The sequence below is a fragment of the Phodopus roborovskii genome, unplaced genomic scaffold, assembly GCF_943737965.1.
Source record: "Phodopus roborovskii unplaced genomic scaffold, PHOROB, whole genome shotgun sequence".
Classification (NCBI taxonomy): Eukaryota; Metazoa; Chordata; class Mammalia; order Rodentia; family Cricetidae; genus Phodopus; species Phodopus roborovskii.
The window spans coordinates 1,607,586-1,635,381 of record NW_026126558.1 but is presented as its reverse complement, the minus strand read 5'-3'; the positions used below and the strand labels follow the sequence as shown (position 1 = coordinate 1,635,381).

General features: G+C 43.0%; 1 protein-coding gene across 1 annotated transcript in view; it reads left to right on the top strand.

Annotated features, from left to right (window-relative positions):
• The window catches only part of Pard3 (par-3 family cell polarity regulator), a 535,997-nt gene that overhangs the window by 348,757 nt on the left and 159,444 nt on the right, over nucleotides 1-27,796 (top strand). Inside the window, exon 20 of the mRNA XM_051201603.1 lies at nucleotides 9,586-9,817. Coding sequence (XP_051057560.1) covers nucleotides 9,586-9,817 — 232 coding nt within the window. The remainder of the gene's footprint in view (nucleotides 1-9,585; nucleotides 9,818-27,796) is intronic.

Below are 27,796 nucleotides of genomic sequence, written 5' to 3'. Positions count from 1 at the left end.
TCATTTATAAATATTTTTAGAGAGAGAAATATTTAACCATATTTATTCCAGGTCACATGTAAGAGATAGCTGTTAGAATGGCTCTTTTCTGTGTCTTAGTCCTATGATTTTGTTTCCCCCCAACATGAGCTAAATCCCAAAGGTGTAAGCCATTTATTCCAAAGCCATTATAAAATCTTGGAGAATGGGTTATATAAACAGTATGCCTGGAGCTGACTCAGAAGCCATGGCTGACTTGACTCAAAAGAAAACCAGCACCAGTGAACTTTGTGTTTACATTATTTTGTAGGGCACAGGTTATCCATGAGACCAAGCAGTGAAGTGAGAGTAGGGTAGATGGGTGTCAGGAGGTACTGCCTGCAGAAACTGAGACTAGAGAGATGGCTAGTGAGGAAAGGGTCTAACCCCAAGCATCCATGTGAAAACTGAGTGTGCCCTCAGACTTCTGTACAGTGCTGGGAAGGAAGAGGCAGGAGAGTCTCTGGGGCCCACAGGCCGCCAGTTCATGAGGTCCAGTGAGAGAGACCCCCTCAAAAATAAGGTGGAAAGCTTTTGAGGATCTCTGGCTTCCACCCACACAGACATGCCTGGGTGCGGGAAGATACAAGATCACAGGCAGGGTGCTTATACACAGATGACACAATGACTCAGGAAAGTGACAGCTCCTGATAGTGCTAGCAAAGGCAGAAACTGAGCTCATGTGCTCCGCATTGCACACACTGTGGTGACTGATGATGCATTTCTCTGGTTAGCATTCTGAGTCTTGGACTTCAATCATCATCACTCTTCGTGGCCACTCAAGTGCTGTGCTGTCTTAATATGAAATCTGATGTCATTCCTTTCCATTCAGTCCTGATTCCTCTTTATTTGACTCTAGAAATTGTTGTTGGGATCTCATTGTCAGCTGTGGATTGACATAGTAAACTCTAGCAGCATGCAGTTTTTTCCTTGTATCATGGGCAAGTACCATCATTCCCATCTATCAACAGCACTAAGTAAGCAGCAAGGACTGTGCACACGATCTTTGTTGCATAACAAGTGTCTCCTGAAGATGGTGTATGTTTCTCTCCAGCCTTACTTGTGAACATTACTGTCCCCTTCCTTCTTCAAGAGCATTTTCCCTCAAAAATTCACTTTCTACTTGTGTTTCTGAAGCTCTGACCATCAGGTTGAATGTGCTATTTTCCGTATAGTTTGTTGTTGTTGTTTCTGCTTTGCAATGCTGTTAGGTCCCACAGCCTCATACATGTGGGCAAGTGCTCTATCACACAGTGCTAACCCCCACACTGAAGTTTTTGTTTTAACATGAAGGATTTTCATGCATTCTCTGAAATGTGTTATATTTCTTAGATGTTAAAAACAACCCCGGCTTCTGGGAGCTAGGTGATCTGATTTCCAAGAAAAGAAGAAGCAAACATAACAGCCATTACAGAGCATCTCCAGCCTCCACTAATGAACCTGTGTGCATCTTTCATATTGTTTGCTTTTCATTTATAGTCTGAACAGTGGCATAAATCTCCTCTTTGACTCAATAATAGTAATTCGTGGATTATTAAAACATATGTTGATATTAACCCCAAAGAAAAAATTTTGAGACAGAATCTCATGTATCCAAAGTTGACCTTGAACTTGCATTATAGCTAAGGATGACCTAACTTTCTGATCCTCTACCTCCCAAATGCTGAGATTATGGTGTCTGCCACCATGTCCAGTTTATATGACACAAAGGCAAGCACTGTATCAATCCACTTTCAGTTTTGTATCCACTGTCTTCAAATGAGATTTCAAATGATGACTCCCACAGTGTAGTCTTGAATGCTGCTGCTAACATTTTAAGTTTATAAATATTCCATTTGGTAAGAATTGGTGAGAGGGAAACCTTTATTGTTGTGATAAATTGTTCCTATGGGCAGAGAGGATGCATGGCTAACATCACTTTAGTGTGGAAATCAACTGAACACCAAGAATGAATCTGCAAGGGATGAGCATGTTGAGTGTGTGGGTCACATGGTACCTGTTCAGCAGGGACCATTACAGGGAGAATGACCAGCTATGTAGGTAACAGTCTGTCATTGTCTTTGTGGCCATCTGGAAGATGAATGAAAGAAGTTTAGAAACTAAGGAATACGTGATCTTTGAGAACAGTTCTTAAGCTCTTTGGAAAGACAATCCTACTGTTCCACTCCCTCTACCCATATATACTATTTTTTATTTTAATGAAATAAGCTATTTTAAGTATAGAGTGTCTTGTGGTCACTCATTTGAGCTCTTCTCCTTTTGGTGGCACTAGGTATTGTTACTTGTTTTCTATGTCTTGCTATTTCTCAGCCATTGTATTGGCTTTTTATTTTGCCAGGTATTGTTTGTTTATTTGAGAAAGGAGTGTGTGTGTGTGTGTGTGTGTGTGATATATATCTCCATCCATCTATCCCAGGGTGACCTTAAGTACTGAGATCACAGATATGTGCCACCACAGTCAGTCTATATCCATTATTTTTCCTGTTACATACCTTAGAAGAACTGCTTTTGAAGGTCTCACATTTCCTTCCTGCCTTAAATATGTGTGCTCCCCCCGCCCCACCATGTTCAGAAAAAGCCAACTATTTTCCTTGCCAAGAGCTCGTCATTCTAATGTTAAAAGTCAAGAGTCCAGAACGGCAGATTCTGTTACTTGATACCATCTGCATCACTAGCTGTTCATTTCCTACATCTTTTCTTCCTTTCCTGAAGTCAAAATAGTCAGCTAAAATAAGAACCAATGATAATATTTATGTTCTCAAAGTGTTCAGTTCCTGCATAGGCTTTGCTGGGCCTTGGAGTCCAGTCCTTGATGATTTCTGTTGCAGCATTATTTATTGCCCATGAATCCACAGAAAGTTGATGGACAGTTTGTATTTGCCAAGTTTAGTAGAATTCTCCTCTCTCTCTCTCTCTCTCTCTCTCTCTCTCTCTCTCTCTCTCTCTGTGTGTGTGTGTGTGAGAGAGAGAGAGAGAGAGAGAATATGTGTGTGTGAGTGTATGTGTTAGTGTATATGTGTGCTTGTGTATGAGTGTATGTGTGAGAGTGTGTGTATGAGCATGTGAGTGTGTGTATATGAATGTGTGTGTGAGTGTGTGTGTGTGCTTGTGTATGAGTGTATTGTGAGAGTATATGCATGGGAATGTGTGAGTGTGTATATGAGTGTAAGTGTGTGTGTATGAGTATATGAAAGAGATGGTGTGTGTGTATATGAGTGTGTGTGAGTATGTGTTGTGTGAGTATGTGTGTGTGAGTGTGTGTGAGTATGAATGTGTGAATATGTATACGTGTGTGCATGTACATGTGGCATCTGAGTGTCTGGGATGGAGGGTAGCCTCAGGTTATCTTCTTCAGTCCCTTTCCATTGAGGCAGGGTCCCTCACATAAGCCACAGCTCACTAAAGTTGGCTGTCAGTGAGCTCTAAGGACATCTTGTCTCCCTGTTCTCAGAGCTGAGATCACAAGTGTGTGTCACTGCACACAGATTTAAAAAACAAAGATTCTGGGTGTTGAACTCTCATCTTCATGCTTGCACAGCACACTTTCCCACTTGAGCCTTTCCTGTAGTCCCAACCCCGCATTCTTACTACTTCATTTTGAACTTATTTTAGGTAAGTTTGTGAAGCTGGTGAGTCATCCCTGAAGAGCTTTATATTTGATCCTCTGTTTTCCCATGTCAATTGTTAGTTCCTTAAGAACCATGTCCTTACTGCAGCAAAGCTTTCCTAATCCCTGCATTGCTCTTCATACATGAGAACAGGAAACCACTCCTTAACTCAACAGATATTTATCTTTAGTCCTTGCCCTCAGAGGAGTGTGTCTATAGTGAATATAAAATCATGTTATAGGTTAGGTGGTGGTGGTGCATGCCTTTAATTCCAGCTCTCGGGAGGGAGAGGCAGGCTGATCTCTGTGAGTTCAAGGCCAGCCTGGTCTCTGGAGCAAGTTCCAGGACAGGCTCCAAAGCTTCAGAGAAACTCCATTTGAATAACAAACAAAAAAAAAATTATGTTATAGGACAGATGTGGTGGTATATATCTTTTATCCCAGAATGTGGGAACCAGAGGCAGGTGGATCTCTGAATCTGAGACCAGCCTGGTTCACAAAATAAGTTACAGAGCAGCCAGGGCTGCACAGAGAAACCTTGTCTTGAAAAACTACAACAAAAAAGGTTCTAATTTTAGTTTTATATTTCTCTGTTTATGTATCTTCAACAATTTGTTTAAATATAGAAGCATTTTCACAATTACCTTAAAGGACTTCAACTACTAGATCTTACATTTTAGATGCATAACAATATTTTACAGCTATTTCAATGTCTGACTTATACTGTATCCACTTGTTGATGCTTTTGGCTGCGTTTAATAGCAAATTTGACTCCACAACTGAAATGATAAGAAGGTGCAGCGTCTTACACAGCCAGGGAGTCGTGGGTTTCTTAACCCACAGCTAATCAGCATCACGAGATCTAGTGTCTTTCCTCCCTATCTCCTCTCTATCTACAAGGTAGTTTCAGTTTCCTTTCTGTACCCAGCCAAGGCAAAGGATTTGGTATGACAGGGCCATGGTTGGTGCAATGACCTTGGACCCCCATGTCTGCAGGAGCATAGATTCTATAGGTTGATTTAAGCTTAATGAATCCACCCCTTGGAGCTTGGTCACATTCTGGACACAATCTGAATTTAAGGAAGCAGAAAGGGAGAAAAGAACTTAGAGTAAGCAAGCAGCAATAGCTTGGTACAGCTCCAGTAGTAGCAGCAGCAGCAGCAACATTGGTTCTCAGGGAGAGGGAACAATGCCTGGTAACCATGTGCTGGGAGTCAGTCTGCCAGAGTATGGTATTGTGGTAACCAGTGGGGCACATTTCATTCACTGCAGAAGCTGCAGAGCTTTGAGCTTCCTCTCAAACCCGAGGCCATTTTCTCCATTGCCATTAATCCTCAAGTGTTCAGACTTTTCTAGACTTTTCAGTGACCCAGTCCTAACATGATACCTTTCAGAATTGAAGAGCTCAGTTTGTCACATGGTCTAGAATTTTAATTGAGCCACATTTGCATCTGTTGAAAACATAGTGATTAGGTATGTCTTAATTGCAGAATGACTGGCACATCAAAGGGAATAAGCAGCTTCACGATTTACCTTTTTAAAAAAGGAATGAGCAAGTGTCATCTTCATAGTAATCACTCAGGAGTTCGGTGCCAGGAGTACATTCAGAAAAACAACTGTGGTTCTGAACTGTTTGTTCAGAAGGAGATAGCATCTCCCTTTGTATAGGCTGCCTGTAAAGGTCTATGAAGATGAGCAGGATCAAAGTGGAAAATAAGAACATCTACGCTGCATTTAAAATGGTGCATTATCTCAATATAAATTTATGATTAGTTCTATACTGGAGCTTATTATAGGAGCAGAACAGAGCAAGTCATTTGCTGCTGAGGCATTGCCTGTATTTTCTCAGTAGCATTATTGTTCACATGAGTATTTTGCATTTTCTTACCTTAAGGGAATAAAATATTTCATAGTCTTTACTTTATATAAAGTCCTAAATATACAGGTATAGCTTTTAATCTTACCATCTAATAATATATCTATCCCTAAACTTTTTCACAAGTTAAATACATGTAACCAATTTATTTGAGCTTTTTTTTTTTCCTGTGTTTTCATGTAGAAGCAGGGTATAGTGAGAAATTCTTTTTGTTCTGAGTTTAAGTGTATATAATGTGACTCCATAAAAGAACATCTTATGTTTGTACATATGAAATTCCATATTGCTAAATATTTTTAATTAGTTGGCATTCAAAGATATTGGTTATATCATCATGCCCCCAGCAGCTTTTCTGTGATGAGGTATTACCTAAAATCTGAATGTGTAGAATAAGAGTCAAGAGTCCTCAGATGTGTGAGGATCATTTAAACAATGCATTTGCTTGGGGCACCAAAGTGAGCTAGAAGTTTTCATTTTATAAAATGAGATTACAAAAGCAAAGTTAATAAATCATTTAATACTTTCTGTTTCATCCAATTTAGGAAATAAGTTGTATTACATACATAGGGAAGTCATTCTGAATATGGAAAGAATTGGCACAAACATTACTTCAGCATATAGTGAGTTGTGAAGGCACCAAGTTTATTCTGTGATGGAGCCAAGAGAAGACATATGCCCCCTGAAGTCCTGCCAAAACTATTAGGCAGAAAACCCACTGTATTGCTACTCATACTCCATTCATGATTTATGATAATGGTTGCTGTGGAAGACTAAATCATTTACATTTATTGAGTTTTCTTTTTGTTTCAGGCATTATAGAGGGTTGTAAAGTCTATTAGATGATATACATAGTTCATATGCCAATAGCATAAGAATATACCTGAAACCAGATAGAACTAATTCAGGTATAGTGGGTATCTATGCCATAGCATTTTATGAGCAGGCTTTTTTTTTTTCCCTGAAGGCAGAGGAATTGTGCTCAGATGCTAGATTCGGGTGTGGTCTGGAAGGCAGTGTTCAGGCCAGTATCTTTCATTTCCATAGGCATTGTTTTGTAGCTGCTGTCTGCTTGCCATCTTCATGTCAGGAGTGAAGAGGATGGGAGACAGGCTTACATGTATTACATGTATTACAGGCTTACATGGATAGTATTAGAGATGGAAGTTTTAATAACAGTTTGTTCCTAAGCAGGACTCACAGAAATATCCACTAGCTTCCATTCAGCCCATTACAGTATTCTAGTATACTTAGGTTTTGAAATTCCTGAAAATTATTTCCTGGTAATTTGGTCAGTTATCACAAATTTGGGACAACACCCGTTTCCCAAATTGTTGAAGCAATGGTCTGTATGGGTAGGACATTGCCATGTTCAGAGGTTTGAGGCAGGATCCTGATCTCTGCTAAAAGCTGTGCTTGCATTCTTTTAGATTACTCTCACCTGAAGTGACATGTGTTCAGTAAGCTCAAGGCCAACTTGTGGGTGGACTTTTCTATGCCCCAAAAGCTGCTCCAAATAACCATTCAGAGACATATTATTAATTATAAATATTCGGCTGGTAGCTCAGGCTTGTTACTAGTTAACTGTTACATTTTAAATTAATTCATATTTCTTATCTACCCTCTGCCACATGGTGGTACTTTGCTTCAACATGGCACATTCATCTCTGCATCTGCTTGCCACTCCCAAGGGCCTGTCCCTAGTGTCTTCTTAGTTTGGCTCTCCCACCTAATCTCTCCTTGTTTTATTAACCAATGAGAGTATACATACTTACAGAGTACAAAGTTTGTTCCACAGCAGCAAGTGTCCAGAATTTTTGTTCTTTGTACATTTCACAAAAATCACAGCCTTGGTTCATCATTGTGTATAAGGCTACAGATTCCGTGTCTACCTGAAAATGCTAACTGGCTCCTAAACAACTTCCTCAGTTAATGTCTGTATATTCACAGAGGGAAAAGAAGCACATTTTCTGGGGCTTCTTTTTGTTAGGTTTGGTTTATTTGTATCTAAGGGCAGCCTCAGATACTATGTAGCTAACATAGCTTTTAAGAAACACTATGAATGTATATGCCTGTCAAAATGTAGGTATGTGCACATGTAGTTGAAGGTGCCCACCAAGTCCAGAAAGGAGCTTCAGATCCCCTGGAGCTAGAGTTAGGTCAGGTGGTTGTGAATAAGTCTATTATTTTTAAATTATGCATATGGGCATGAGCACATGTGTGGAGGTGTCCTTGTAGAACAGAAGCACTGGTTCCCCCTGGAGCTAGAGTTCCGGTGGTTGTGAGCCAACCAATGTGGTGCTAGCATCCAACTCGGGTCCTCTGGAAGAACAGCTCAGAATCTTATCCACCCAGCCGTCTCTCTAGCTCCTGTGTTGAGGCTTTGGTTGTGTCTAGAGAGTGATCCTGAGAGAAGAAATACATAGACTCCTGTCTTAAGGTGTTTATTGTATAAAAAAGATTTTTCATTTTGCCTTTTCTCCTTCTACTCTACAAATAACATCTAAAAGACAATACAAAATGGTAGTGCTTGGCCATGCCATCATTTCATAGTATATATATTTAACTAATAGCAGAAATTTGAGATGCCTGGATGAAATCTAGGATGTCATCTGTGGTCTTCAACTCTTCAGCCTGGTGTCTTCAGCCTGGTGGTCTTCAGCCTGGTGTCCCATGGCTGATAGAGAGCTAAGGCTATTGATCTGATCTGCAGGCCAAAACATTTAGAAGAAGCTTAGTTGTCATATGTTGCACCATATTGCTGTATGTCCATGAACATGGATCTATCTCTGTTGAAAGATGGAAAGAAATTGCCTTAGGATTCAAGAGTGACTTGAAGCCTGCCTAATCTTTATTGTGTGTATTTGGAAGACAGATTTATGGCTGGATCTCAGAACTGATTTCTAATAGTTACTATTTTCAGGTATCTGTATCTCTCCTAACAGCCAAAGTAAGTTCTTTGAGTAGAAAAAAAAATCCATGTCAGTTACTTGTCATTCCTTAAAATACAAAATGCTGAGTGTATGGCTGTATCCAGGACCATGAGTACTTAGGTTCAAGGAAGGGCATATTGTTATCAGTAAGATCATCAGGAAAGCTAGGAGTGAGTTACTGACTCACTGGTTCTCATGGATCATCCACCTCTACAGCTGTGGAACAACACTGAGCAGATAACCCCATTGCTAAAGTGCTTGCCATAGAAGCACCAACATAAAGAGGTGTGTGTAGTGATGTGCCTGTGTGACCTCAGCCCTATAGAAACAGGCAGGAGGAGTCTGTGGGAATAGCTGGATATTCATCTAGTCCACTTAACAAACCCCAGGCCAGTAACAGCCAGGATCTCAAAATACAAATGGTCAGTGTCTGAGGAACAACACCTGAAGTTGACCTTTGGGCTCTTCACCCATACACATATACCCACACCTAAATACATGCATACTCATGTGAACACAGACATAAACTACACACACACACACACACACACACACACATACAATGAATGTGGACGATTATTGCATCCACTATGCAGTGAAGCATTTACATGTATGTGGTGCTAGCCTTCCACAGTAACCACACAAGGAGAGCCTGAGGACCTCTTATCTCCAGGAACCACATATGAGTGTATCTGGAGGCTTGGTGCTGGAAGTTCATGCTGACATGATTGTTGCTAGTGAGTAGTGTTGTTTAGCAGATTAAAGACAGGGTACAGTGGTGTCTTCAGGATCTTTAACTAAGGGGGGCAAAACACAGAGGAGGAATTTTGCTGATTTGCTTTAGACTTTGTACTGCTAGGTCTGTGGGTCCCTGCCTACCCATGCAGACTCTGTAGCAATGTAAATACTATGTTTGTATGCCCCGTCAGGAAGCTATTCTCCCTTGTCCTGGTGTCCATCTTCCTGTGGGATTGCCTGTGCAGCCAAATCACCATATCGTGTGTCCCTTCTGATTCTGCATGTAGTCCCAGTCAATAGGAATCCCTTATGCTATAGAAACTTTGGGAGATTGGGGTCCCATGTGCCATTCAGTGTCCTTATTTTGTTGCTGTGGCTCACTCTATTCCCTGTCTTCCCTTTCCCCCTCTTTCAAGTGGAAGAAGACACAGAAGAAAGCTCGAGGTCAGGAAGGGAGTCTGTGTCCACATCCAGCGATCAGCCTTCCTACTCTCTGGAGAGACAAATGAATGGAAACCCAGAGAAGAGGGACAAGATTGATAGGAAAAAGGACAAAACTGGAAAAGAAAAGAAAAAAGACCGAGAGAAGGAGAAGGATAAGTTGAAAGCGAAGAAGGGAATGTTGAAAGGCTTGGGAGACATGTTCAGGTAAGTATTTGAAGACAGACAGGAGCAGTCCCAAGCAGAGGCTGGAGCTGCTCAGTGATGGGATGTGCTCAGGTGATGTGCTGTGCAAATATCCCAGGGCACCGTGACCGAGGCCCAGCTGCTCCAGCCTGCTACTCAGTGTATACTTTCATATGTGTGGCACATGGCTGTAGGTGACTGAGGTTGACAGGAAGCACCTCTCTGAGGTGAACCTAAATCCTTATCCCCTTTCCAGTCTTAGCTGCTGCATTTTCATTTTCTCAACGATTCCACGGTGGTTATTTTGAGCTATTTTAGCAGCCTTCATTGTGGTATCTTGCCAACCACACAACAGTGGGGAGGAAGCAGGGACTCTTTCTTCTTCCCTCTGCCTGCAAAAGGCCCACAGAGAAAAAGGCCTATTTAAGTGTTTGTTCTTTTTGTGTGGGAACAATGGTTCATTATTTAAATTTAACACAGACCTCAAGTTAGTTGTAGCATTTAAAGGCTCATTAATAACAAGTCTAATAAAAATGTTACAGATAGAGCTTCAATTAAGCTATGTTGATTAATTTAATACTTATTACTTCAGTCTGTAAAGATTTCATTAGATGTAGTCTCTGGCTGTTTCTTGACAGTTGGTTTTGTCCCTAAATTATACTCTAGTGTTACTTAGCATATCATTGCTTACAAATGGCTGCTATAATAAAGAAACCAAATTGTTTAGAAGTTGCACCAAAATCCCCTTCAATGTTCATCTTAGGTGAAATTATTTATAAGGTCCAGGTATCTATTGTTAAAAATGGAGGTGATGAGTGCCTCACGGATGAAGTGTCGCATGCAGCAATGCAATGTTTAAAATTGAAAATAAACTATGCACTCAGCTTCTGACTTTTCGAAATGTAGTTAGTTAGTTATCCTGCATTGTGAGTCCCTTCCCTTTAATTAGCTTTTAATTCTAAAATGTATGAGTTGGGTCAAACCTGGGGAAGAATGAAAATGTATACTCCCTTTGACTCATATGTTGGCTGATCCGTGGGCTCAGCTTTAATACATAGAAAACCGTGTGTTTGCTTTTTACGCCCAGACCTTGGCATCTTCATAGTTTTTCATGTGAGTTTTTCTGGTTAATGTGATGCTCTTTCTGACTGTGCTTTCTCCCTGATGATCTCTCTTCATTATATTGCATATTGCATGCCCATACATATTTATAGGATGAAATTGTTCTAACTGCTACTAGATTCCAGCTTCTGTGACACTGCAGGAAGCATGGGGTTCATTCCACTTTTGCCAAGTGGCAGCACATGATCTGGCACCCACACAATACACAGTAATGAGACTGCCACCTATCAGTAACCTCTTGGGGAATCTGCGCTGTGGTCTTTCTCAGTGAAACAGGAACAGGTGGAGGAGACCCACCCTAGGCGTGTGGCCTACAACTCTCCCCTGAAAGCAAACAACAGCCTTTCATGTTGCTTCATCATCAACATTCACCCAATAGATCCAATCTATCTTTCATCTATCTATCTATCTATCTATCTATCTATCTATCTATCTATCTATCTATCTATCTATCTATCTATCCATCTACCTAGCTATCTGTTCATTCAGTCAGGGTAAATGAGTGCTCTATCTAAATGTACACCTTTATGCCAGAAGAGGACATCTGATCCCAGTCTGGATGGTTGTGAATTGCCATGTGGTTGCTGAAAATTGAACTCAGAACCTCTGGAAGGAGCAGCCAGTGCTCTTAACTGATGAGCCATCTTTCCAGCCAAGGTCTCTGTTCTTAATGGGAAATATAACAGATGAAGTTCCAGCTTGAAGGAATGATATATCCTTTGTCTACAGCTTGCCACTCCAGTGATGGGGCTTTCTACTGTGGGTCAGTGAAGGGGGATGCAGCCCTTGAGTAGTAGCTCTCTATGCTGAGCACCCTAGCAAGCACTGTGTGATGTGTCATCTCCTCTGAACCCATAGGCTTGCTTGACGTGAGAGCCAGCTTTGTGACAAAGAAGTTGGCCCATTTGGAATTCAAAATCTCACATGCTGACACTATAAAGGTTTTTCATTTTGTTTTGTGAAGTTGAATTCACATTCTCTCAGTGTTTAAAAAGATTGTTCCAGGCACATCAGCTTTCATGGGCACTTGTAATTGCCTGCTTATGGAGTTAGTCCACATTGCCCAGCTTGCAGACACTCTGCAAGGCTGTTGTTAAGTACAGTCTTTATTAAAAACAAATTATATTTAAAAAATCAAAGGTAATGAATGCTCAAAGTTCATCACTTATTATTTTAATGTATACTATGATCCCTGCTTCTGAGATGATTGCATGCTGTGAGCTCCAGGCTCTTGCAATGTCTTACCTGGATTGTAGGCAGCCATATCACACAACTCTAATCAACCATCTTGGGAGGGTGTACTAGGGAGGCCAAGGAATCTCACCAGAGTTGTTATTACTCCACATGGTGGAATACAAATGTGTCGGGGTAGGATTTCAGCATCTTTTCTGCCTGGAACATGGATGAGTTTTAAATCTATACTACTGCTTCACTACTGCATAATCTTAAAACAGATTGTGTGTGTGTGTGTGTGTGTGTGTGTGTTCGCATGCATGCACGCACACACACGCACATGCTCTCATGTTTCTTCTTGTCTTCCTTCTCATATTAGAAGTTGTGGAGCCTTAGAGTTTTCAAACATTTTGTTGACTTCTTTTAAAGATTCATTTTATGTATTATGTTTTATCTGCATGTATGTACATGCACCATGTGTGTACCTGGGAACCCATGGAGGTCAGAAGAGGGATCCTGGATCCTCGGAAACTGGAGTTATGGAAAGTTCTGAGCCACCATGTGGGTACTGGAATTGAACTCCAGGTCCCCTGCAAGAGTAATAAGTGCTGTCAGCCACAGAGCCCTCTGTCCAATTCCAAGTTTTGAAGCATTTTCAGTAGCTTTCTGTGCATGATGGATTGATGATTGAAGGCACTCTAGCTCTTTGGTATTCTGTACCCCTTGTACCCTTTAAACTGCATGTTGAATGTAGTAAAATCTCAAAATGAGTTTCTTCCTTCGTGAGACAAGGATGTGATGCCATTACCTACACAACAGGTCAGAATGTATGTATATGCTTTTCTTTCTGAAGTTTACACAGGTTCCCAGGTTTATAAATGGTAGCCAATGCAGGACCCAAGCACAGTGCAGCATCCGGTCTCTGTGTAGTGTTCTTTCTGCTATGTTGTTTAGCTAACAAAAAGGAAAGGCTAAGAGGGTAGGGACATTGAAGGTTGGGAGTCTAGTTTGGTGGGAGTTTGGTTCACATGGAGATCAGAGGACAATCTGGAGTGTCAGTCCTCAACTTTCTTGCTCGAGGCAGAGTCTCCTGTCACTCACCACTGCATATTCCCAGCCATCTGGTATGTGGGCTCTTGGGGAGTCTCCTGTCTCTGCCTCCTATCCTGCCATATGTGCACTGGGACTATGGATGTACCTGATGATATCTGGTTTTCCATGAGTCCTGGGGATCTGAACTCTGGTACTTATGGTTGTACCAAGCGAGCACTATCCTGACTAAGCTATCTTCCTAGCCCAGGAGTCCAGCTTTTTACTTGATGTAGTCACTCAGGAGTTTTTTTGTTCTCAGTTTAATTAATGAAATAGTAAGTTTTCCTTCATAATAAGGAGGCCCATAGATCTCCTGTGCCCATTCTGTCTATCTCTCTGTCTTTTACACACACACACACACAAACATACACATGCATACATGTATACTTCCTATCCTGTATGTTACCTCACATTTTTTGAAAAGACTTTTTTATTTATTTATGTATGTGACATGCATGCCTGACCCTAATGATCCCCTAGAACTGGAGTTACAGGCAGTTGTGAGCTGCTATGTAGGTGTTAGAAATTGAATAGGATCAGCTAGTGCTCTTCAGCACTGAGCTACCTCTCCAGTCCCCACTTTTGATTAAGTATAATGTGGGTCAAACATAGAGACTCTGATCCAGGCATAGTATCACATGCCTTTAATTCCAGCCTTTGAGAGGCAGATAGAGGCAGGCAGATCTCTGTGAGATTGAGTCCAATCTCATCTACATAGTGAGTTCCAGAACAGCCAGAAGGGCTGTGTAGAGAGACTCTGTCTGAGAAGGGAGTAAAAAATTAGAGAGACTGTGTTTTAAGAAGCCACTTGCAAAATGGATGGTGGGTCTTCATATCCTTGCCGTGTGGTTTCCTAGTTCTCATTCTGAAGGGCCACAAATAAGTTTAATTGTTGACAAATAGCTCCAAGAAGAACTGTTTGAGTCATATAAATCCCTCTTCAGTTTGCCAGTTATGGAGTTTGTGGGTTATGAAAGCTAGCTGCCTTGTGCTAGTTTTAAATCACTAATTTAAATTGATAAAGACTCCAGGAGCAAACGGAGAGCACCTCTTGTTTGTATTAGTTTCTCATATACATGGCATCTTCTCTGGCATAATTGGAGCTCATCTGCCTTAGTTCAGATAGATTTGTATGAGAGAGACCCGAGCAGGCAATCAGGGCACCTAATATAACTATTCTGAGAATAAAGTGTCTATGTAAGGGGAAGTTTGAGGTTTAGAAGAGGTGAATGTTGCATTCTCAGATTCCAGACTGTAAATATTCCTTAGAACTCTGCCAGTTCCAATGGTTTCACTATAGAAGGGACCAGGAGAGAGGTATTGTCCAATGAATTATATGTGCACCCAGAGGGATAGCAACAGCAACAGCAGCCTCTAAACCATGTTTTGGCCTTGGTCTCTAACTTGACAATGATATCACTATCAATCTAGATAGTGAAATCCTGTCTTACAGATATTAATATTAAGGGATGTGTTCCCCTTTTTATCAGTTTGATATGCTTTGTTGGAAAATTGGGCCCATTATCATTTGACTATTGAGAACTGCAGCTTTACCCAACTGAAGGATCTTAGAAATGACCTAACTATACATGTCTCTGTGTTAGTACTTTTTGGTCTATTTGTTCATTTTGCATGGGCCTATAAGTAGGTTTTGGTGGTTATATTAATGTGGTGTGTGTGTGTGTGTGTGTGTGTGTATGGGAGGAGTCCCTTTGTGTGTGCTATAGAACCAGAAGTTTCTTCAATAGTTTCTCTACATGATTTTCTCAGTATTCATGTTGAGACAGGATCTGTCACTAGGATCAGAAGCTTGCTGTTTCAACCAGACTACCTGGGAAGTGAAGCCCCAAGATCCTCATTTCTTCCCTTCCTCAGCTCTGGGATTATTGGCTTGTACAGCCAGGTCTAGCTTTTTACATGGGTGCTGAGCTTACATGGAAGGAACTTTATGCACTGACCCATGTTCCTGCACCTTTGTTTGTTTTGTAAGACAAGATCTTGCTATGAGGCTGAGGTTGGCTTTGAACTTGCTAACCTCCTCTACTTCCTATCCTATCCTGCAAGGTGTGCACCACCATACCCAGCTGAAATTTATGGCAGTGAACACATATTGCCATGGGAAACAAGAACAAAAGTTACGCTTCAGTCTTTCTTTAGTTTTCAAATATATTTATTTTGTATGTGCATGTGTTGTGGGGAGTTGTGCATGCAATTGCATGTATGTGGAAGTCAGAGGACAAATTCTAGAGTCAGTTCTACTCATGTGAGCCCTGGGGATGTAATTTAGGTCATTAGGATTGGCAGCAAACACCTTTACTCACTGAGCCATCTCTAATGCTACAATTTTACTAAAATTGAATCCTCTAATTACAATTAAAACAATCACCCAGAACTTGTGACATTGCTTGACTTGGGTCAAGCAGGTAACCAGGTTTGAGATACACTGCCAAAACTTGCTCTTAGAAAATTATCATTTAGGATCACAGGGTCAGACCTCAAACCTCATTGGTGTGGTATGGATGGCCATGTTGGGAATGGCAAGTGGATGTAGTGGCTCCCTCCCTGTGCTTACTAACCTTGTCTGTACGTGTTTCTCATCCAGCCTGGCCAAACTGAAGCCGGAGAAGAAATGAACAGCATACCAGATTCAAACTGTCTTGAGCAGCACAAGTTGCACAATTGTTTTTTTTTTTTTTTTTTTTTTTTTTTTTTTTTAAGCATGGTGGCTGGGCTGTGGCTCAGTCTAGAGTGCCTGCCTTGACTGTACAAAGCCCTGGGCTCAATCCGCAGCACACTGTAAACTGTGTGATGGTGCATGCCTGTACTCCCAGCACCTGGGATGTGGAGGCAGGAGGATCAGAAGTTCAAGGTCGTCCTCCACTACATAGTGAGTTCGAGGCCAGCCTGGGATACACGAAACGTGTCTCAAAGAAGTTTTTAAAAAATCCAAACAATAAATTTACTTTCAATGAATTCTTAGTGGCTGTTGACGAGTTTTGTTTATGCCATCAGTTTGGATGATTTAGTTACTTCTTTATAGTCAATTTGGAACTCTTGATACTGATTTCATGCTAGGGGCTTTAAATTGCTGTTTCAGCAGACAGGGATGTGGGTGTTCCCCCCCCCCCCCACCTGTTTTGTTTTGTTTTGCTTTGCTTAGCTTTGTTTCTTAATTCTCTTCTTTTCCTAGTGGATGTGTGTAGCCCTGGTATCTTTGTAAATCATGGCCAAGCAGGTACCAGTTGGGTGTTAGAGCCACTGCTTCCCAGATGAAGTACAGTGACAAGGGCTCCAGTCTGGTCTCACACATAGCTTGGCAACAAGAGGGAACCCTGGATTGGGTTGGGGAACAGGACTGGATTGAGGGGTGTGAATGGCAGTTACTTCCTCACTGGGGATATAAAAAAAAAAAAAAAAAAAAAAAAAAAAGATGCTCCTAGAGGTTCAAAGTAGACCCATTTGTCCACAGCATTGTGGGGAGCATGGGGTGGGGAAGGGCATGCTCAGCAAGGAGTGTTTTTAGGAAGAGCCATCTGGCCCAGCATTCTTCCCCTGTGGTGGAACCATCTGTCTCCTGTTTAGGGTGAAGCTGGCTGCCCTGTAAGGAGCTGTGAGTCTCTGTCTCTCCATTGTTAGTGTCCCAAGAACTCGAGGATACAGATACTTGCTTCTGTTTCCTGAGATTATGAGAACTGTATGTCTTGATTAGATATTTGCATGGAGATAGAAGCTCTTCAGTAAAGGCTGGCCTGGAATCAGTTTGGATGGGCAAAGCTTTGACACCTCTCTGCTTCTGTGGAAGTGTATAGCCCCCAACTCAGCCAGTAAGACCCTCACCTGGTCCTTAAGGAGCAGCTAGTGCAGGTCTTTCACCATTGAAAACCCAGAAATGCCTGGAGTTTTAGGGCACTGTCCTAATAGCCCCATGGAATAAAGAGACCAATTTCACATTGGTGAAATTAGATGGTGGTCTGTGCATTCCTCTAAAGATTTAAGGGCTGCAGTTTAAACACATTCATGTAGGGCTGGGGTGTAGCTCAGTTTGGAGAGTGCCTGCCTAGCTTGCACATATCCCGGGGGGTACAATCCCTAGCACATAAACCAGGCATGGTGGTGCATACGGGTAATTTCAGGACTCAGGAGTTACAGGCAGGAAGAGCGGACGTTTAAGGTCAGCCTTGCCTATATAATGAGTACAAAGCCAGCCTTGGGTAAAGGAGCCCCTGTCTCAAAAAGATGAAACATAAATAAATAAAAAAAGTACAATTATAAAACGGAATAACACATTGAAATGAACTAAGATAGAGACTTTTTTCATTGTATTTTTGTTTGTTTGTTTTGTTTTTATTGAGAATAACCTTGTTTTGTAGTTGCCCAAAGTTTTCTTGAGATAAGTTCTGAATCTGTAAATCCCAAAGACTTACAATGTGCTGCTTTCAAATCAGAACAGGGTGTCCTGTTTCTTAACCCTGAAAAATAAGTGTTAGATTAGCCTGCTAGCAATGGTAAATTTGGGGTACTGATCCGTATTTTCCAGGAGTCCTTCTTCTCATTAGAACATTTAAATGACATCCTCTAACACCCACAGTTCTGGTGGTTCAAAAACTGCCTTCATGTAGAGTCGAGGTGGCATAGACCTGACAGCTGCTGTCCTCTGCAGACCTAGAGTGTGAATAAAGAATGTCCACATCAGGAGGCTGACACCTGCTTTATAGTCTCTATATAGCAAACCTTTCTGTAAAAGGACTTTTTTTGACAGTTCTGAGATGCTAAGTCAATTTCTGTCCTAGACTCTTGTAGAAAATGGAATCTTTTTCTCCTGCAATTGATGTGAAAATTGAAGGCTAGTGACTATTCACTTTCTAATAACATGGGGTAAATAAATGTTATCACACCATTGAAAGATGTACTAGAGACAGGCTTTGTGGCATCTCCATCAGTGTGGTGCTTTTAACCATGCCACTAGAAGCCCTTATCTTTACCATCCAATGTAATAGATGAAGTAGATTTTATTCCCAAATGTGTTTTTTTCAAGATACAAATTATTGTATATTGTTTTGTCCTCACAAAGTATTTTTAAGGAAGTATCTAGAAGCCAGAGATCCTGTACAACTGAACAGTGTATGGATTTCTTCTGATGTTTGTTTAGAAACAAAAGGTTGAATTTCCCATCATGCTTAAATAGCCCTAAGACCTGCTCTTGGCCTTCACTTGTGTTTTGTTTTGTTTTGGGGTCCTTTAGTGGCCCATACTTTCCGTGGTGGTGAGAATTCTGGAGCTGCTCTGGGCTCTGGTGCTAACAGTTCTTTCTCCTTTGTCCTGCATCTCCCTTTCCTGATCATCCACATTGCCCTGCACTGTACCAATATCCTCCATGATGGAGAAAAATCCATCAGCTGTAACCCTCTTTCCAACTCCTTGCTTCTCCTCACAGCAAACACTGCTGTCTCTGTTTTCTCACACTCCACTCCCAGTCTTACGTAGCCCAGGATAGACTCCAGCTTCCTGTGTAGCCAAGGATGACCTTGAATTTCTGATCTTCCTACCTCTACCTCTTGAGTGCTGGGATGACAGGTGTGTGCCACCATGCCCTGTTTATGTGGTGCTGGGGATGGAGCCCACAGCCTTGTGAATGTCAGACAAACATTCTCCGAAATGAGCCACATTCTGAACCCCTCCCATTTTCCATTGAACCCTTTTACTAAGTCTCTGTCCAACCCTGTTCTGCAAAACCCGCCTACATTCTTCACTCTGCTTTCCCTCTCCCCAGCCTGTGCTGGTCCCAGCTGCTTTCTGCCCACTCTGCTTGCTTTTCTTCCTAATCCCATGTCATCCTGCCCTCTAATTCTGGTCTTCTTCAGGACCCATCCTTTCTCCCCTTCTCTATACTGTTTTCTTCCTTCCTTTCTTTCTTTTCAGTAGCACAGAACTAGAATTTCTGGAACAGAGCCTCTGGGTTTTCAGGCTAGGCAGAGGACTCCCAAGTTTGTACCTCTAGTTGGGGCATCTCCTGTGAGCTCTGGTTGGGTGGTGCCCTCTTTGACATTCTTATTTGGATGTGTGCTGGTGGCTGCAAGATCCCCTGTTTGCCCCCAAAGCTGTGTATCTCCCTCTCCCATTCCTAACAGTGGCTCTTTTTTTCACTTGATTAGCTCCAAAACCTTAGAACAACCCGTGACAGCAATCTTACATCAAACACTGAGCTTGTGAATGTGCCAAAGACCCTTTGGTCTGTTCCAGCCCCCATCTATTACCCTGACAATTCATTGCCTGCGCTGGAACCACTATGGCCTCAAATGACAGCCTGTCCGTGACCAGAGTCTGAAATGGAGTTTGGGAGGTGTCTATGGGGCAACCTCTAGAGTTGACTGGAGTTTGGAAGGAGAGGACTTGAGTGTTTGTGATCATTTGGCCCATGCCTGCAGCCTGTGCCCTTTCTGGTTTCTACAACATCTGTCCAGTATGCCCTTGCAGCTGGAAGCCCGAGCTGTAGTGTGTCCTACTCTATGCAGCACCCTTGCATGGCTTCCTATATCACCCAATTCCAAGTGAAAACCTTAGTCATGGTCCCAGAGGCATTGCCTGTGATGCTGGCTTCCTTTACTTCTCAGCTTCCCTGACTGCTGTTATCTGCTGCTTGCTTCATCTTCTCTGACATCACCTAGACACTAAAACCTGTACACACACACACACACACACACACACACACACACACACAGAGAGAGAGAGAGAGAGAGAGGCACGTGCATACACACTCCATACGGCATATGGAGTATGAACCTGTGGTATTTTTACTATTCTGGTTGGTGAATTCCGAACTGCAAATCGCACTCTGCTACATGGGCTCTTCCTGCCACACTTCCTGTTATGTATCTTTTCTCCTTTTCACTGGCGTTTGCCTATCACCATTTATCTGCTTCCTTGGGTTAAACTTGACAATGGCACTGTATCCTTGGTGGACTGGTGCACCGTCAGCACTGTGGAATTCAACAGAAGCCAAGTGTGAATAGCCTGTTCCTTGACTTCCACCTAAGGCCTCTTCTACAACTTTCAGGACAGCTCTACCTGGCTCACTGGGACTGTTCAGAGTGCCTGGCCATAACATCACCTCAGAGGAACCATCAAACATTGGCTCAGAAGCCATTATAAACAGCCCTGGTTCCTGGATCATTAACTCTAAGTGGACTTTTATACCCTAAGCCATAAAAGGGTAGCCTTCTGCGCAGGATCATTACAGAAGCATGACCTGGCAGAACTACAGAGTCACTGATGCCAGAATCCCAGTGCATGTCACAGATGGGAGGGATGGCTCTCCCTACTGTACCCCTGGCCTATGTTACTAGGTACTCCTTGCACATGGGATGATGGCTTTGGGAGACCTTTTCTTTGACTGTCCTCCCAGAATTCCGTTCTGCCATGTCTCCCTGGTCAGTGTTTCCTAGCAGCCTCCTAGAGACCCCTTCTCCCTCACCACATGATTCTTTTAAATCCCGACAGTGGCAACAAGTGTTGAGCAAATGAGATCTGTTTCAGAAGCAGTAGATAGGCAAGGGGGACACCCCTGCCTGCCTGCCTGCCTGCCTGCCTGCCTGCGTGCCTGCCTGCCTGCCTGCCTGCATGCATGCATGTATGTATGTATGTATGTATGTATGTATGTATGTATGTCGGAACTGTGCACTTTGTGGCAATGCTGTTGTCCCATTTTGAAAGAGGTTGCCACTGGCCGTCGCGTCCTTGCACATGTGCATCCTAGCACTGAACAGACATTGTACAGAGGGCTCTTCCCATGCCCTGTAGACCTATCTCATGACTCTGCTATCAGTAACCCTAATGGTGTATGTGTTCTCCAGTATAGCAGCCTTTACAGAAGATATCCTAGGCACGCTCATTCCTGCTTGGGCCGTTCTCAGCTCCCCCGGTCTGAGGGTCATATGCTGTTGATTTGATCGATTCCAGTGTGGTATTAATGGTGCATTTGCTGTATGAGGGTCTTTCTAAGATTGAAAGCATCAGAATTCAGAAGATCAAATAGGATCCTTCTTTTAAAGAACCCTAGCTCAAAGGGTATGAGCAACCATTGAGGACTGCATTGGCATTGGGCCTCTTCCCTTCTGGGTGGTATTTCACTTGTGCAGGCACACATGCCTCAACCACAGGGGGTGCTCTGGAGCTGTCTCATTCTCCTGCAGGCCAACCTGGAATACACATGCTGCTGTTGTGTGGACTCAGCTGGGAATTAGCCCCCTCCTGCAGCCCAGAATCTTTTAGCACTCCTAAATGAGGTGTGGTTTGACAGGGTGATGACAGCCACACCTCCTTAGTCTCTCTTTCTATAATATTTATAATGCTTATATTGTAATTAACCACTCCCCACCCCTAGGCTCTCTATCTCTCCTTATGAAACAATTTTCAGTCTTTGAAAAAGAAAACTAAGAGGACGTGGGGATGTCCCTTAATGGACCCACACTGCATAGATTGAGCATGGTGGTACACTTGTGGACTCATTACCAGGTGGGTGAAGGCAGAAAGATGAGACGTTCAAAGTCATCATGAACCCCCTTGGAGACCTTATATCTAAAGAAAGACAATTTCAGATTCTGGATTTACATACCAGCAGAAGGTTGAAGTGGCCTGAGTTGACTGTAGATACCCATCTTTGCTGTATTCCAGTCATCACGGGACTGTCTGTTGTCATCATCACTCTAGGACCCCCATTTCTGGCTTTGTGCAAGTGCAGGCCATGACTTCTTTACGGGGAAAGTGCTATAGTTGGCATTTAGCGGTCATTGTTGCATGTTGAAGCTGGTGCACATCTGCTGAAACCATTACTTTCCCTAATCCATTTAATCCTTACCAAAACCTAGAGGCTGCTATTTTTAGCTGTATTTTATGGACAAAAGAGACTAACAACACCCAGGTTCAGCGAAGTGACCTGACTTGCTAACTCACACTGTGAAGTGAGGGTAATGCTACACTGAAATCCGGTGTTCTACCCTGGGGCTAAATCTCTGAGCCAGGTAACTAAGCTGGCCAGCCTTCTTGTCTCCTTTGGGGACCATGCTGCCAGACCTGTGCTTGGGCCACAACTGTTATGAAATCCACTCCAGTGCCACACACTGCTATCGGGTGTACTGCCAGAGGCACATATTCCTGTTACTAACTCTGAGATAAGTTTGTGCCCTTTGGTCCTGACAGTTCAGTTTCCATTTCTGCCTGGTTTTTGTACTATTCTTTTGGTGCTTCCCTGGTTCTTTTATTACCTCCAAATTACTTAGCTCCCCCCCCCCCATTTCCTTTGTTTTAGTCCCTGTGATAGGATCCAAGGCTTCCTGCTTGTCAGTCAAGCACTATGCTGTTTGGTTCCATTTCCCCAGCCCATCCTTCAGAATTAACCTGAAGGATTTTGTTACTGAATCAAACAGGGCCACCTGTACATACCTCCTCTCCTAAGTGACGGTACTTCTTGTGATGGCAGAGTCCCCTCACCAACACTGCTGGCGAGCAGTGTTGCTCGTTTTCCTCCCACAGTTCTCTGGCTGCAGTCACACTTCTGCTCCCATGAGCTATCCTCCATCCCTTACATGAGCCTTCTTGTCCCTCAGAGCATGCTCCACCTCAGCCGTTCTTCACTCTGCTATTAAAGCAAGTGTGCACCCATCCCTGCCTCCTCAGAACCTGCCTGCACTCCTCCCTCCAGGGCTAATTCTACCTTGGCTGTCTCTGTCTGCCCAACTGGTGCTGACTGTGCAAGAGACTGTGGGGCTCCTCTCAGGCCCTGCCCCTGAATAAGGCGCAGGGCTCAGCAACTCATCTTCCACCTTGGTTCTGTCTGGGATCTTCAATCCTGGCCTTCGGGGTCCAGAGCTGCGGCTTGGTGCTGGAGAATCCCCCCCCCCCCAGCATGTGAGAGGTCTGGTCATGGGTCTGTCTCCAGCCACTGTCTTTTTATGCAACAAACTCATAGCAATTTCTATTCTTGTAATGGATGTGAACCACATCTCAAAGTAAACTTTTAAACCTCATGAATTTCACTTTTTTTTTTCCCTAAAAATAAAAAGCAAAACAAAAACAAAAAAAAGGCTCAGTTCTGGGATGGCCTTGCACCTGTTGGCATACAATCTACCCCTGAACTCCATACCCCAAAGTCCTTTACCTGAAAGACATTGTCATCAATCTCTTTCAGAGGGTTGATTCGGACACAGTTCTTTATAAGAAACCCTGTCACAGGTGCTGAGAGGACTGGAGTTGTCCTGCTGTTGTTTGTTTGAGGTGTATGTTAGTTTGAGGAGGGTCTCCTGTAGCCCAGCTGGCCTCAAACTCATTATGTAGCCTAAGACTTCGAACTTCTGGGAGAGTCCTGGGATTCTGGATGTGTGCCAGTCAACATACCTGGTTCTCTTCAGTGCTGAGGATCAGCCTCAGGGCTGTGTTCCTGCTTGGAAAGCCAGCCCTTTGCCAGCAGAGGCACCTCCCCAACCCTACAAGTTCTGTGATGCTTTCCCTGGAACATCACAGCAGTTCCTGGACATTGAGTACAGTAGCTAAGTAGAGGCTGCCATGTATGCAGGCACACCGGGCTGCCACCGAGCTGTCCTGGCCACACTGAAGAAAGGATGATCACTCTCTGGTTAGGCTTGCTTCAGCACTGGTTCCCCAGGTGGTGTGGGCTAGCAAATGAACAGGGAACCCAGTCAGCCCTGTACCATCAGCACTTCCTGATGAGTGCCCGTTAAAGATTAACTTTTACTGCTCCTCTGTGGTCAGTCCTGGTGTAGCTCGTTCCTGCTGAAGGAAGTTGGTGTGGCCTAAGGCAGAACTGTCCCCAAGTTCCTGCTATGAAACCCTAGTGCTGCACACAGGAGACTGCTGCTAAGGGAAATGCCTTCTATCCTTCACTACATCCAAGCTCCTCTCCTCCCACCACCTCTTGCCAGCCATGCATTAATGCAGTAAATAGATGAGTCCACATAAAATCCAGCCCCCTACTCCCCCCCCCCAGCTCCTCCAATGGGAGCAGGCAAATGTTTTTTTTTTTTTTTTTTTTCCCCAGACCCTCAGCCTAGCATTCATGCATGACCTTAAATAATTGTGAGATACAACCATAGGTTTCACACTTTCAGCGACATTTAGAGCAGTGCCAACTCTCTCCTAGGTCAGGCTTTGTCTTCGGGGATTGAGTGTAGATCATTACCGATCTGTGTCAGGTACTGCTGGGCTCCACCCCAGTGGCTTTGTGAAAGGGTCTAAAACTTAGAGCAGAAAGGTCTAGCCTGGACTAGCAAGTCTGTCTAGTTTCAGAAAATGACTGAAGAACCGAATAGAGTGTTTGCCTCAGTGGGATTCCAGTGTTTGTATCATCGCCCTTAGTAATAAATGCACTCAACTTCACTGCCTACTGTGTATGTAGCACACAGTTGCCAAAGTAAATTTCTCAAAGCATTGTAGACATCGTCCTTTGATGCCCTCTGGTCATGCTAGATACGCAGCAGTCCTGGAAGATAGGTGCATGGTAGAATCCCACATCAGTATTTAGCTTTGCACACCAGTCCCTGGGCATTGCATTCCCAGTCATGAAGCATGACAGCCAGTGCTTCCTGCCACAAAGATGGTTCTGAATCAGAAGCCAGGCCCTGTTTCTAGTTGGAGGTAAATGCTGGCCATTGCTACTGTTACTATATTCCTAATTCACTTTGCAAGACAGGATCTCAGGCCCATCATCCCAGGAATAGCAGCAGTAGCCAGGTTGTTTTTTAAGTAAAGTATTCCCAAAGTACAACTTGCAGAAACAGCAAATTAGTAGTGCATCTTGCTGACCATGTTTGTGCCTTACCTGAGCAGGGAGAGGAGTTCTTACATGCTTACTGGGTTTCTTTTTATCATGTGTTGTGAGCCAGTATCATCCATATGTTGCCTTGTAAGATGAGAGTCAAAATCAGTGCCTGCCAACTCTCCTGGTAGTTGTAATTATACAAGGAGAAAGGGCACCCGCTCTATTTATTTGCTTTCTGTTTCTCCCTCCGCCCTCCTCCTTCCCCCTCCCCTCACCCTTTCTACCTATCTCTTTCCCTCTCTCCCACTTCCTCTTTTGCAGTGGTTGGGATCAAACTCCAGGCTTTGTACATGCCAGGCAGGCACTCTGTCAACAGACCTATATCCCCAGTCCACTTATACGAGCTTATTTATATGAAACTTTTTTTTTATAACATACTACCGTCTACTGTGGCTTCACCTGTGATCTCAATATCTTTTACTTCCAGAGTCCTTTTCCTTCCTATGTAGACCCCCTCCCACAAAAGAAAAGAAAAGAAAAAAAACCAAAAACAAAACACTTTTAGCCATATTGTTTATTGTAAGAGGAAAACTTTTATAATTATTTTAGATTGAATTTTAAGATTTCATTTTTATTTTTATTCACATGTGTGTGGGGGGTCATTTATGTCAAATGAAAAAAGGGGGGCAAGGGAGCATCTGATTCTCTGGGGTTGGGATTACAGGTGGGATCTGGTGAGAACTGAACTCAGGTCTTCTGGAAGAGCAGTGAGCATTCTTAGTCAGCAATCCATCTCTCCAGCTCAGCATTCTGTAAGTTTAAGTCCCATAAGAAGTAATGTGTCTGTAAGCAGCACCTGTGTAGCACAAGTAAGTATAGAAAGGACTTTCTTCATGGAGAAGCATTCTCCATCCTTCCAGCCACATGGGTGATGGACAGCAAATAACTGTGGAAAAAGCACAGAAGGATGGGTGTGCTCCCTCTCCCTCACTAACCAGAGAAGACACAAACCAGGACAGGAACAATGAAGAGAAAGTGAAAGGCATTTCTATGTCTTACACTAAAAGCCTTTGTCAGGCCATGGCAACACTGGCTTTTTATGGAGAAATTAGTTGTCAAGAATTTTAGGTGCCACCTGCAAGGTGGTGTGACCTGAAGATAGAATGGTGTGCAGAGGTTGTCCAGAAGGGCTGTCCCTGTTGAGTCATGTGTGAAACAGAACATGCCTCATCTTCTTTCTTCAAGACAGCATTTCTGTGGCTGCAGCATAGACCCAGGTAACCACTTTGAACAAGCCCAGGGGAGAGATTGGTTGTCTAGACCCCTTTTTATTCAATAATCTCTAATACATATTTTACTACTATAATTTTGTTATTGATGTTATTTGATTTTTTTTTAAGACAGGGTCTCCTCTAGTACAGAGTAGGCAAGGATTTGCTATGTAGCTCATGAGGACCTTGAACTTCTGATCCTCCTGCCTTTACTGCTCAAGTGCTGGGATTATGGATAAGCTTCACTATGCCTTGTTATATGCAATGCTGGGTAAGGAACTGAGCTTCCTATATACTAGGAAAACACTCTACCAATTGAGCTGTATTCTAAGCCCATATTCTATTAGTTTTTAATTGCAGTAACATATGTAGAGTGTAATGTCTACTAGCCTGACCATTTTGGTGTACAGTGCAGTGGGCACCTTCCATACCCAGAGCTCCATTATCCTGCACAATGGCATTCTAAACCTATTAAAATATGGCTTCTGAGTGCTCTCCTCTCCTACCTGCTTTGTGAATCTGACTCTCTAAATTCCTCACAGGACAGCATCCAGCTTTTATCTCTTCCCCCCTGGTTGATGTCATGTGGTATGATGTCCCAGGATTTTATCTATATTTACTGTGTGTCAGAATTTCCCTCCTTTCAAGTCAGAGTAGTGTTCCATAGCATGTGCTCAGTCTTTTGTTAACAGTTCATCTGTCTCTTTGCACTCTGCTGCTCAGAATGCTGCTGTGTAAATGGATGTCTGTCCCTATATTTCTGTCCTCAGTGACATCACATCATTATAGCCATCTCCTCAACATTCTCAGCAGAAGAAGAGGGTGGGGGGAGCTAAGTCAGCTTGCTAAGGCCCTTCAGTCTCAATCATCAATTTCTATGTAATGGAAAACAAAAATAGCAATGGTATAAATAGTTAATATTTACTGAGTGGCTATTGTGATATCCATTTCCCACAGCCCTGTTAGTAAACCCATGAGGAAGGCTAAAGAAGCAGTTAACCAGTTCTCTGTAGTCACAGAACTTCATATTATAGAGCAAGCAAGGTGGGAAAACCCAAAACTCTGGCTCCAGAGTCTTTTCTTTGCTTTTGTATTTTATATGTGTGCACATGGCACACCTGTGTATGTGTTTGTGTGTGCGGGTGTGCACATTGTGGAGCCCAGAATCTGATATCAGGTATTTTCTTCAATTGCTGTCCACTTTCATTTTTTGTGATAGAATATCTTTTGGGTTTAAGTGCTAAAATGCCTGCCCATAAATCCCAAGGATCCTACTGACCCATTTATCCATTGCTAGGTTTACAGGTGGGCAATGAAGGTATATACATAGATCCTGGGGATCCAAACTCAGGTCTAAATGCCTCCATTATAAGAAAAATACCCACTGCGACATCTCTCCAGCTCTGGAGTCCGTGCTACTACTGGCTGTTATCTATCTCATGCCCTTATTCTCAGAGAATGCTGGGAAATTATTGTTAAAATTCTTTCCTTGGGGAGATATAATTGTCTCCCCCTTCTTAAGGTCCCATCAACAGACAAAGGCACAATGCCTCCAAAATTCATCCTGGAGCA